The sequence below is a fragment of the Sardina pilchardus genome, chromosome 7 (genome assembly GCF_963854185.1).
Source record: "Sardina pilchardus chromosome 7, fSarPil1.1, whole genome shotgun sequence".
Classification (NCBI taxonomy): domain Eukaryota; kingdom Metazoa; phylum Chordata; class Actinopteri; order Clupeiformes; family Clupeidae; genus Sardina; species Sardina pilchardus.
In genome coordinates, this window is record NC_085000.1 from 22637040 (window position 1) to 22650954 (window position 13915).

Sequence of the window (13915 nt, forward strand, 5' to 3'; positions counted from 1 at the left end):
ACACACACACACACACACACACACACACACCTCTGGATGGCAAAAACAGCTCTGGCTGGCTGAAAGCATCCATCCCCTTTGCTAGTGTGGGGGTTAAAAAAAACCCAAACATTTCTGTCAACGCGAGAAGACGACCTTGTGTGGTGTGGAGGCCCAGCTCCTGCTACTACTGCAGGACTAGAGCTCTGGAGGACACACACGAGGATTATCCTACAAAAACCACCGGGGCGTTTGCAGAAAGATTAAATAACACAGATCTCGCAACTGTGTGCCCGGTGCTGGAGCTAACGGTGCCGACATGATTTCTCGAGATTAAATTGGACGGCTGTGAATGTTAGTGTCGGTCTGAGCATAAACAGTCAGACAAACCCCCTTCCCGCTCAAGTGGAGCTTTTCTTAGTTCGGGGAAGTCTGCGGATGGCTCAAAACTCAGCAGTGCGGGCCTCTTCCCCCGAGTCCTCTCGTCTTCTTCGGCGCTCACGCTGCACTCTAAAAGAATGGACGCTTGGAACTGACCCGTGTGGCGGTCGGCGGCGTGATGGACGCGGCCACCAGAACCGAGCAGCACCAGCTGGGTCCAGGCCTGGGACCGGTGCCGCTTGGCCCGAAAAAGTCATCGGCTCCACAGGCAGCCCTTCTGATCTCTCGCTCTGAGCTGGCTGGCATTGAGCTACTGAGCAACGGCGACCACACACACACACACACACACACACACACACACACACACACACACACACACCCACACACACACACACACACACACACACACACACACACACACACACACACTCACACTCACACAGACACACTCACACACATTACTGGAACACAGACGCCAGCGCACAAAGACGAGAGCTTCTTCTCATTCAAAAAATAAATAACTGCCCAAATCCAAGCTTTATAAGGAATATAACACATACCTCCCACTCACATCTTGTTTAGATAAACACAGCCCTGGCATCTAGGGGCACAGCTAGCACGGGGTTGGTACTGTGTGACGAGGGGATTGAGGATGGGGGGGGGGGGGGTTGTTGGAGGGAAGAAGTGCTTTTTCCAGTAAACACCTCATAAAGCTGAGATTGTTTATTTCTGGTACATGATCTGTTTTACCTCAAGCGAGAGGAGTGGAGTGAGCCGGCAGGATTGGTCCCCACCACTCTGGCTTCCAACCCAAGCCAACAGCCCATTTGATTTGTCCTTGTCTGTTGGTGCGGTGTTTGATCTGCCACATGGTCTCGGCAGCACCTCCTCTCCCGTGCCTTTGATGTGCCATGCACAAAACCCTTAGGAAGCTGCAGGTCAGGCTTACGAGACTAAGCCCCTCACGAGCATGCTCACTATCGCCCTCATCCCGCTGGTCCTCCCTCTCTTTCTCTCTCTTTTTTTCTATCTCTCCTTCCTCACTCTCTCCGTCCCCCCCCCAGCCCTCTCTCATAGTAGATCCCTATCATTTGAGAACTCTAAAGCACTCTCTTAACATGGTGATGATATCGCTCGTGGCCCTAGGCCAGACCCACCTTGATGGACCTCGGGAGGGCTGTCCGTGCGGGTGCCTGTCCCGGAGTGAGCTGGTGTGTGTGAGTGTGTGTGTTTGTTTGTTTGTGTGTGCGTGTGTGTGTGTGTGTGTCTGCCAGCTCGCTGCTTTGCTCACGGCTATTCACTATAACCACCCCCACCCCCAAACACACACACATACACATACACACACACACCGCCACCCTAGCCAGCCCTCATGACAACCCAGTTGCTGTGGTAACAACATGCGCCTTGGGGATACCTCTTTTGTTTTTGTCCTTTCATCCCCCTCTCCACTCTTTCTCCATCCCTCTTCCTCTTTCTCTCCTTTCCTGTTTTCCGTGTCTGTTATCCTTTAAATACTTCTCCTTTGTTCTCCATGAAATACCTCTCAAGGTGAGATTTCTCCACTGGACATTTCAAGGACAAAGGTGCACGCCACACTCACTGGCCTGTCCAGCCAGGCCATGTATCCTCAACAACATCCATACTGACATGTGGAAAAAACAACAACAACAACAACAACAACAGCACTGCCATGGCTGCTCCAGCAGAGGACACCAGCCCTGGTTAGGCCATGCCTGGTCAGCAGGGAATGATGGAAAAAAACGCACTACGTACCCACTGAGCAAGCAACGTCTATGGACGTCCAAAAAACAGTGGTCTGTCCAGGCTGTGATCTGGACGTCTATTTTACAGTCAAAATGAGTTGATAAATGACACTGGGACAATAGTCCAGCCTGACCCGGTTCAGGACGTCTATAGACAACCAACATTAGTTGCAAATAATCGTTCAGCGAGGTCATAATCTGGACGTCTATTTGACAGCCAGAATCAGTTAATAAATGACATTGGGACGATAGTCCAGCCTGACCCCATTCGGGACGTCTATAGACAGCCAAAATTAGTTGCAAATAGACGTTCTGCCATTCTGGCTACTCTGAGGACGTCTTCTGGATGTCTAATTAAGTCTTTCAGACGTCTTCAAGCGACGCCTATATCACACCCAGAACAACACATCTATCCAACATCCAGGAAATACGTCTTAAAAACGTTCATTCTGGCTACTCGGAAGACGACTTCTGGAGTTCGGCGACCACGTCTTCTGGACATATTTTGGACCAGTTTTTGCTCAGTAGGTAACATGCTCAATCAGTTCTTATCACTGAATAAATACGTTTTGAAATGCATGTGTTGGTTGATTGGGGTGGGGGCCAGTTTGTGCTTCAGGTGACAGGGGGATGACCGGATCTCTAGAGCGAGCTAGAAGACCGTTATTGTGGCACAGTGCTTCTAGGCCGCGAGCTAGATAGGCCTACCGTGCACCCCCCCCACCTCCCAACAAAACCATACTTTTTTGAAAGGTCTGGGTGTGTAGAATATGAATCTGAATGTTAACATTGAAAATTTTGGGATGCACTACCTGTTTTAGCCCTATGAATAGGGTAACCCTAAAAACCGATTATAAGCGATTCTAAGACATCAAGATGGTCCTATCAATCAGAACAGCTTTTAAGTGACCTATTACACATTCAAACTTCACATATGAAGACTTAGGTCAAATGTTTACCATGCTGCTTTTTGGTAGGTGTCTTAAATTGACATAGGCAAAGCCTTATATTGATATAATGAGCCCATTTCATGTATAGGCCACAAAGTAGATTCGACTACCATACACCGCCTACCCCCTTTTCTAACAAAATCATGCTTTTGTGAAAGGTTTGGATGTGTACAATATGAATATGAATGTTAACATTGAACATTTTGGGTTGCACTACCTGTTTTAGCCCTATGAATAGGGAAACCCTAAAAACCGATTATAAGCGATTCTAACACATCAAGATGGTCCTAGTCAATCAGAACAGCTTTTAAGTGACCTATTACGCACTCAAACTTCACATATGAAGACTTATGTCAAATATCTATCATGCTGCTTATTGGTAGGTGTCTTAAATTAACATAGGCAAAGCCTTATATTGATATAATGAGCCCATTTCATGTATATGCCACAAAGTAGATACGACTACCATACACCCCCTACCCCCTTTTCTAACACAATCATGCTTTTGTGAAAGGTTTGGATGTGTACAATATGAATATGAATGTTAACATTGAACATTTTGGGTTGCACTACCTGTTTTAGCCCTATGAACAGGGAAACCCTAAAAACCGATTATAAGCGATTCTAACACATCAAGATGGTCCTAGTCAATCAGAACAGCTTTTAAGTGACCTATTACGCACTCAAACTTCACATATGGAGACTTAGGTCAAATATCTATCATGCTGCTTATTGATAGGTGTCTTAAATTAACATAGGCAAAGCCTTATATTGATATAATGAGCCCATTTCATGTATATGCCACAAAGTAGATACAACTACCATACACCCCCTACCCCCTTTTCTAACAAAATCATGCTTTTGTGAAAGGTTTGGATGTGTAAAATATGAACATGAATGTTAACATTACACATTTTGGGTTGCACTACCTGTTTTAGCCCTATGAATAGGAAAACCCTAAAAAACGATTATAAGCGATTCTTACACATCAAGATGGTCCTAGTCAATTAGAACAGCTTTTAGATGACCTGTTACAGACCCAAAGTTCACATATGAAGACTTAGGTCAAATATCTACCATGCTGCATATTGGTAGGTGTCTAAAATTAACATAGCTAAGGCCTTATATTGATATAGGGAGCTAATTTCATGTATAGGCCACAATCTACTGTAGATACGCCTACCATACACCCCCAATCCCTCTGCTTTGGGGTTGGGGGTGTATGGTAGGCACAAATGCACAATAACTTAATACAAGAGAACTATAAAGCATTCTCATTTCTCACACACACACACACACACACACACACACACACACACACACACACACACGAACTACAGCATGTACACAGACACTGTAACTACACTGAACAAACTTATAATTGTAACACTTTTGTTTTATACCCCCATTTATAAGGAGCTGAACTCAAAGAGCCAAGACTTTATACACAAAAGGCCTTTTTCATTCAAATATTGTTCATAAATCTGTGCTAGTGAGCACTTCTTTTTGCCAATATAATCCATCCACCTCATAGGTGTGGCCTATTAAGATGTCAGGTGTGCCTTAGGCTGGCAGGCTCACAATAAAAGATCACTCTAAAATGTGTAGATCCATAACACAGCACAATGCCACAGATGTTGCAAGCTTCAAGGGAGCCTACAGTTGGCTGCTCCCTCTGACTGCAGGAATGCTCATTTCTCTACCATAAGCCGTCTTCAAAGGCATTTCAGAGAATTTGGTAGTACTGTATCCAACCAGCCTCACAACGACAGTAGACCATGTGTAACGACAACAGCCCAGGACCTCTACATCTAGCATCTTCACCTCCAAGATCATCTGAGACCCACCACCCCGAACAGCTGCTGCAACAATCGGTTCTGCACAAAGTGTCAGAAGCCGTGTCAGGGAAGCTCATCTGCATGCTCGTCGTCCTTATTGGGGTCTCAACCTGACTGCAGTTTGTCATCGTAACTGACTGGAGTGGGCAAATTCTCACATTCAAAGGGGTCTGGCACTTTGGAGATGTGTTCTCTTCACAGATGAATCCCGGTTTTCACTGTACAGGACTGATGGCAGACAGCATGTATGGCTTTATGGGATGGGCAGACGTGTGTTATGGACAACGAACATAGGTACATTTTATTGATGCCATCGATCCATAGCATCTCATCCACCACCATCACCTCATGTTGCAGCATGAATGATGATGCACAGCCCCATGTTGCAAGGATCTGTAAACAATTCCTGGAAGCTGAAAACATCCCAGTTCTTGCATGGCCAGTATACTCACCAATCATGTCACCCCCATTGAGCATGTTTGGGATGCTCTGGGTCGGCCTATACGACAGCATGCTTCAGGTCCTGCCAATATCCAGCAACTTTGCAAGAGGAGTTGAAGAGGAGTGGACCAACATTCCACAGGCCACAATCAACAACCTGATCAACTCTATGCAAAGGAATTATTGACATGCCTAGAACATCGGTGTCAAAAGGCAAAATCACTGTATGTGAAGACAATACAGTGAAACTGCATATTTTAGAGTGGCCTTTCATTGTAGCCAGGCTTAGGCACACCTGTGCAATAATCATGTTGTCTAATCAACATCTTGATATGCCACACCTGTGAGGTGGATGGATTATATTGGTAAAGAAGAAGTGCTCACTAACACAGAGTTGTGAACAATATTTGAGAGAAATGTTGTGAAAGTGGTGTGTTTATAATTTTGTTCAGTGTAGTTATTGTGTGACTGTATGCATGCTGTATTGCATATTTTTGTGTGTGCATGCTGTATAGTTCTTTTCCATGCTGTATGTACATAGTTCTTGTATAGTCATTGTGTGTGTATGTGCATGCTGGGTAGGAAATGGGCTCATGAAATCAACATAAGGGGCTGTATTACAACACTTCATGATCACTTATTTAAAGTTTATTTAAATTTAGTAGGCTGTCCTGTCCACATTGGGAGTGTTTTCGTTATCAAATGGATAACGAATGGCACAACAAGGCATTCCTATGTTTCTTAATCAGTAATGGGTGTGTTTCGGGCAAAACATCCTTTAAACTAATGCGAGTGTCATCGGTCATTCCCTTTAAGAGCAAGCAGCGCAACTTAACAAACAGCGCCCGTATCATTGTTGATAATGCACTCTTAAAATAATAACCACTCGCCACTGATTTCTGACCAGGTTTCTCTTGGTCAGTAGTGCAATGCGTTTTAGTTAATGTAAGAGAATGATTCTTCGATAATGTGCCAGACCCGTTCTTAAGTCATTAATTCCCACACCCCTTGGCACATTGCTCAATAAAAGAGAAGCGCATGGCGAAAAACTCTACGATAGGAATAAGCTTTGCGTTGTTATTATTACACGCTTTCTGCCAAGTTTTGCATCATGAAAATAGGGCCCAAGGCCTTAACTATATTAAATGTAGTCACTTACCAAGAAGCAGTATAGGGTGTTCTTTAACCTTAGTCATCATGTGAAATTTGAGTGTGTAATGGATCATCTAAAAGCTGTTCTGATTGACTAGGACAACCTCTGTTAAAATCGCTTAAAATAGTTTTTTTTCCCCCTATTCAGAGGGTGAAAACAAATAGTGCAACCCAAAATGTTCAATGTTAACATTCAGATTCATCACAGACTGAAACTTTTCTAAAAAGCAGGATTTTATTAGGAGAGGGGGTTGGGGGTGTATGTGAGGCGTATCTAGGTTGTGGCCTATACAATTAGCTCCCTATATCAATATAAGGCCATAGCTATGTTAATTTTAGACACCTACCAATATGCAGCATGGTAGATATTTTACTTAAGTCTTCATTATGTGAAGTTTGAGTGTGTAATAGGTCATCTAAAAGCTGTTCTGATTGACTAGGATAATCTTTGTGTTAAAAGCGCTTGAAATTGTTTTTCGGGTTTCCCAATTCACAGGGCTAAAACAGGTAGTACAACCCAAAATGTTCAATGTTAACATTCAGTTTCATATGTTACACATCCAAACCTTTAAAAAAAACATGGTTTTGTTAGAAAGGGGGTTTGGGGGGTGTATGGAAGGTCTATCTACTTTGTGGCCTATACATGAAATGGGCTCATTATATCAATATAAGGATTTACCTATGTTAATTTAAGACACCTACCAATAATCAGCATGGTAGATATTTGACCTACGTCTTCATATGTGAAGTTTGAGTGTGTAATAGGTCACTTAAAAGCTGTTCTGATTGACTAGGACCATCTTGATGTGTTAGAATCGCTTATAATCGGTTTTTAGGGTTTCCCTATTCATAGGGCTAAAACAGGTAGTGCAACCCAAAATGTTCAATGTTAACATTCATATTCATATTTTACACATCCAAACCTTTCACAAAAGCATGATTTTGTTAGAAAAGGGGGTAGGCGGTGTATGGTAGTCGTATCTACTTTGTGGCCTATACATGAAATAGGCTCATTATATCAATATAAGGCTTTACCTATGTTAATTTAAGACACCTACCAATAAGCAGCATGGTAGACATTTGACCTAAGTCTTCATATGTGAAGTTTGAGTGTGTAATAGGTCACTTAAAAGCTGTTCTGATTGACTAGGACCATCTTGATGTGTTAGAATCGCTTATAATCGGTTTTTAGGGTTTCCCTATTCATAGGGCTAAAACAGGTAGTGCATCCCAAAATTTTCAATGTTAACATTCAGATTCATATTCTACACACCCAGACCTTTCAAAAAAGTATGGTTTTGTTGGGAGGTGGGGGGGGTGCACGGTAGGCCTATCTAGCTCGCGGCCTATTCTAGATGCCGCCACCGTTATCATTTGTTAGCAACATTTACATGGCGCTTTCAAACAGAAGCACAAAGCTGCAGTATGATTGACTGATGACCGCAGTGCTCAAGGATTGACTGAACGGAGTGGAATGAGAAGGTCAGTGTTATTCATTTTGATTTCAGCTGCTGCATCCTTTTGTGGCCTAAATGTCACACCAGTAAATAACAGAGCACAACACACATCAGGGTGGGGCTGTGAGGGCAGACCTCAGGTCCCTAAGCAGCCATAAGACTTAGTCTAAGACTAAAACATCCACCTCACTAAAACATACAGTAATTCCACGTGTATAAGCCGCCTTGTGTATAAGCCGCAGGACAGTGTTTTATGCATGTTGAACGAAGGAAAAACCATATTAATACCATATTAATTGACACCGTATATTGACCTCATAGCTGAAGAAATTTAGCAAAATCAATGTATAAGCCACAACGTCTTAAAACTACATTTCATCAAGAAGCTCTCCAAAGCAATATACTACTTTTGAGTCGCAATGATGGAGCTATTTAAATCCAACGTAGTGGTAAAAGTTTATCGTTGGCACGGCAGTTGTGCAAACTGTCAAAACCTGAAGTAGCTGGGTGACGAGACGGTGTCTGGAACAATGTCTGCTTTAATGTCACAATACGATTGATTAAACAAGGAGGCACTCCGGCAATCAGCCAAGACTTTTCAAGTCTGTTAGAGTCTGCAATCACAGACTTCCTCGCTCTCTTTCAATCAGTCAGTGAGTCATTCAAAGCTTGGTGGTTGATCCCCATTAGAAAAGGTGTTGGCATTTGAGGAGCAGCTTACTCATGCAAAAATGGCAAAAACGACACAAGAGCGCTCTATCAGAGGACTCAAAGAGAAGGAGAGGGGGAGAGAGGGAGAGCGAGAAAGAACAGAACGAAAGGAAAGAAAGAGAGGTGTTCAGACACACACTCACCTGTGAGGATGTTCTCGGACAGAACGTTGACCTGGACCTCCACAGAGTGTTTGGACGTATAGGTGATCTCGGCGCTCACGTGCGCCACCTCCCCGATGAACATCGGGTGGAGGAAGTCCGTGCGCTCCACCCGCGCCAGTGCCGCCACGCACCGGTCCTGAGGAGAGAGGAGAACCACCATCATCAGCACCACCGCACGCTGGTCACCACAATGGCACCATTTCACTCCCAAATCAAAACTCATGCAACCCAGCAGAGCAAGGCTGAACTTGTTAAATAGTCAACACTTGTAGCTTTAATGATGTGGCAGACACACATAGACATAGACACATACACACACACACACACACACACACACACACACACACACACACACACACACACACACACACACACACACACACACACACACACACACACACACACACACACACACAAACACCATGGACTCAGAGGTAGGACTTCAGCCACAGCAGGTTCCGGCTTTTATATAACACCCCCCCCCCCCCCCTCCTCTTCTGTCTCATTATCAACAGTGAGGAATGAGTGTGTCTGAATCTATCTGAGAAATCACCTGGCTGCTCAAGTTTCCCTTGGCTGTGTTGGGACAAAGCAGTGAAAAACTGAAGTGGCCTATTGATTGAAGGAGTTAATGACGGTTGCTGTTTCACATTATTAGGGTTCTGGTGAGACTCCTTGACACTGGAACAGCACTCCCTGAATTTTAACTAAGCTCTAATAAAAATGGACTGATTGAATCCATAGTCCTAAGCGTGCAATATTGTGGGCTTAAGAAACACTTCAGCTCCATCTAGTGGTCAAGATTGGGAAAAGCAGCTTATTGACTTCCTAAGCTTTCAGTCTTGAGTCATGGATGTCTTGACCTGTCTCCCCAAACATTTCCTGGTGTCAGATCTACACTGCGTAAAAAATTGATGTGGTACTAATCATGTCAACGCTTTCAGTTCAAAGGGGGAGATGGGGGGAGCATGTTTCTATGCCAACAGTGCCAACTGGCTTAGCACTGTGTAGCATTAGCACGACAATAACACTTTACACAGTTTTGCTCCAGCAATTTGTAGACTTGTCTTGCCTGGTCTTTCCTTGTCTTGTCTGTCAAATTGACATTTTGCACAACACAAGGATATAAGAAATGTCAATTTGGTGGCTTATCTGACAGGATCTACTGAAAATGAGCTGAACCAAACTGAACTCAACCCAATTGAACAGAAGCAGGTTCGCAGCGGCCTGAGAACAGAGGAAATGTATCAATTTAGCTGATGCTTTTAGCACTGCAGCTTAGGAGGAGTTACACCGCACTCACAATAAAGAAGGTGCCAGACAAACAAAAACTGAGAATCTTCAATAAACTGTCTGCACACTTCAGTCCTTTATGCAAATGTTAATAGGCAGCCTATAGCTTTCGGTCAAACGTGCAGACAGTTTATTTTGAAGATTCTCAGCACTGCAGCTTACAAATGACCAATGACATGCTACAGAGCCAAGTATAAGGAGGCCTCAGAATAACAAAACATTCTACCCTCACACGGCATACCAAGGCAATGAGGAATAACACTCAAATTACAGTGTAATAACAGGCTTTAAAGTAACAAAAAATACTACCTTGACATTAAACAGAGATGCTGATGATAGTAGATAGAAGATCATAGCAATTTAAGTTAAAACCAGGATGATGATGATAGTGCAGATGTTTATGTTAAAACCAGAGGGTGTATTTAGGAAGGCCAATGGTAGGCAGAAGAGAAGTGTGAGGTAAGTGCAGCTCAGGTATGTCGGACTTGTTACAAGTGTTAGGAGGGGAAGTATTCCCAGACGTGCTTCTCTTTCAAGATATTGCTGTAGATCAAGCACAGTGGCCCTGCTCTGATGGCATTTGGCATCACGTTCCACCATAGCCAAGAGCTTGTGTAGATAAAGAGAGAGAGAGAGAGAGAGAGAGAGAGAGAGAGAGAGGGATCATACATCCCCATCTGGTCCTTACTGGCCCTGAGTCATTGGGTTTCAGAATTATTTTTGAGAAATGGAGAAACAAACAGTGAAGTTCACCAGAGGTCTGCCTTCTTTGGGGTTTGGGTTTTATTGATGTTCTGATGGTCCTTGTCCTTGTCAGCCATCAACAGGCCTTCTGCTCGGCCTCGTCCTCCATGTCTCCAGTCTCTGGCCTCAATAATGCTCTCTCTTTCTCTTCCTTTTCATTTGTCCTTCTGAAGCTAATCAAACTGTGGGAGCATTTCATTCAAATTAACTTCTGAACCATTTTTATGTTTTAAATTGTGAGCCCGCTTTTTACCCAGTGTTCACTGCTCTGGGTTAGTGTGAGATTCACCTCACTGTGTGTGTGCTGTGTGTGTTCACTAATTCGGCTAAATTGGGTTAAATGCAGAGAAACTAATTTCCCTCACAGGATCAAAAAAGTATCTATTCTATTCTATTCTATTCTCCTTACACCCAATTTGAGCAGATATATTCTACTCACCCAGAGCATGGCTTTCACATCATCTTTCCGTTCACTTCACCCTCAACTCTTTGTCCAAGAATGTGTCCAGATCATCCAGAACATTTAGGACTTCAGGGATCTCCATGGGCATAGCAGAGCATTCCTCTTCGCAAACTTTCTGCCAACTTTTTGCCATGCTCAACCTCCTTTACCTCATTTATTGGGTATCTTTGTAGTTCTGACTTCCTTTTGTATTTCTTATTCATTTCATCCACCAGCCTCCACTTCACTTAGAGCAGATAGGACATGCTCAGGGAGCTCATCTTCCTCCTGTTGTCCAGTCCATTTTTGCTGTGCTCCGTCCTCTTCTTCAGCTCCTTTATTAGGAGCTTTTGTAGTTCCTTTTTGTTCTTCTTTTTAGTCTCATCCATGTCCTCATCAAGGTTAACTCCCAAAGACTCCAGTTCTCTTTCCAGTTCCACCAGTCCGTATTTTTTGACATGTCTCTTAATCTTTTTGCCTTCATTCTGCCGTGCTGCCAGGCAGCAGGCTAAAAACCAGCAAAATCTCATTCAAATCAGGTGGGTCACCAGAAATCACTGTTCGAACATCAAATGATCGAACGATTCAATTTTGGGAGTGATCCGTATCACCGTCTGGATCCAGGAAGCGGTTGTGTTTTCGCTTGGTGGAGGTGTGTGCTCTCTAGTCTCTCTACTCTCTCTCTCTAGAGTGCTTTTCTAGTTTATATTGATATTCTCACTGCAGTCTGACTTTGAAATGGTTCACTGTTAAATTACTGTTATTGTTGTATTGTCGCTTTGGACAAAAGTGTTTGCCAAATAGCCATAACCATAACCATATATACTGTATATGGCTATGGCTATTTGGCAGACACTTTTGACCAAAGCGATCTGAGTCACAATAATGACTCAGATCTTATATATCTAACCTCTGGCATATATTTGAGTGGCAGCAAACCCAGCCACCACTTAGTGCAAAATTTGCTCAGCAGTCAATCACAGTGTGTATAAAGGTGCACAGTGTGTACAGTATAAAGGTGCAGTGACCTTTATACACACATATCCATCAGAGAGAGAGAGATGAAGAGAGAGAGAGAGATGGAGAGAGAGATGAAGAAAGAGGGAGGACTGTGTGTCTCAGCCGCCTGCCTGCTGATGCCAATCAAGTCCTGCTTATCCTACAGTCACATCTCACCGCCTCCCCTGACCAACTCCAACCATGTGTTTATCTGTGACACCACGGCATGACTGGAATTCACTGGTCCTTCCTGCCGTTTGTTGACTGACCTCTGACACAATTAAGGTGACATGACTCACCCATACATCCATCCACTCTCATTCAAACATTTCCATGACATGCAAATGTAGATGACTTCATTGTTTGAGTCTATGAGGAACACTGCTAAGAGCTGAAGCAGTTGGTAGGGCTGTAGAGTGCTACATATTTGTAGTTCAACATTTAAAAAAAAAAATATGTGCATACTAGTATGATTTACCAGCTTAGCACCAGTGACACCTTATTTAAAATGTTTTCTAGAGTGTAGCCTACAGATGAGGTGGTTGTATCCGTAACAATGCTAGAGATTTTGTGGATTGTGCTACAAAACGATCAACCTGTGTAGCACCAGTGGTATGAAAAAGAAAAGTTAATGTGCAGCCCTTGTAGGCCAACAACTTTGTTCTACAACCAAGTTCTTATCACAAAAGTTGATTCACCGGTAAGTAGTCCTGCTACAGTTATACTGCTATGTTTATCAGTAACATTAATGCCCATTATTCCACTGCTCGGTTGAGTTCCCCATTGTCCTGCGTTCTATAAGGGTGTGCATTAACTTTAGATATACGCACGGCTATGAAGTAGTTCCATTGTTTTTGACCGTATCACACTTGAATATTAATTCGCCAAACTCGTTGTGAAGTTTAAATGCACTGTCACGTTACATAGATACATTGTTTGCGACCCAAGCTAACTGGTCTCTGGAAAAGGCTCCAAGGCGTTGTTCTTTCCCTTCAGAGGAACTGATTCGTCAGCGAACGTGATGTCAAATGACGTCACACGTTTCCACAGATGCGCGCCGGCGGGCGTCTGCGTGAGCATGATGACTCCACGGAGGGAGCAGTCCCTTGTCAAACAGTCACGGTGAGCCCTTTTCCCATCATAACAATAGGCAGGCAGGTAATCCTGCACGCGGTGGATTATAGCAGGCATGCTAGGCTTCCTGTGGCTCTGGCAGTCACTGCAGGTTTAACTTGAAAGATAACTCCAAAAAGCACGCACGCACACACACACACACCCACACACACACGCACTTGGCCTTGTAAATGTGTGTGTGTGTGTGTGTGTTTAAGAGAGAGAGAGTGAGAGAGAGAATGCGTGACGAACTGATTAATCACCTGTAGGTATGTAGGCATGCACATATTCTGATCATACCGGTTTTTAGCCTGAGGCAATCCTGTCATCTCATCTCATCTCCGCTCAGAATGAAGCGCTCTGAATGACCTGATGTGTGCCTATCTAATTCCATCCTCCATCAGTGAGCTGGCACCGGCTCATCTGATTTAGATCTCATCACATGCTAGACACATTACTGGGAATCTCCTCAAACAAGCCGTTAG

The 13915-nt window shown here is 43.7% G+C and overlaps 1 protein-coding gene across 3 annotated transcripts in view; it reads right to left on the minus strand.

The window, feature by feature from the left end:
* Nucleotides 1–13915, minus strand: part of acot7 (acyl-CoA thioesterase 7) — an 89611-nt gene that overhangs the window by 69253 nt on the left and 6443 nt on the right. For all 3 annotated transcript variants that reach the window (XM_062541336.1, XM_062541337.1, XM_062541338.1), the window contains exon 3: nucleotides 8819–8975. In XM_062541336.1, the coding sequence (XP_062397320.1) occupies nucleotides 8819–8975 (157 nt within the window). The remainder of the gene's footprint in view (nucleotides 1–8818; nucleotides 8976–13915) is intronic.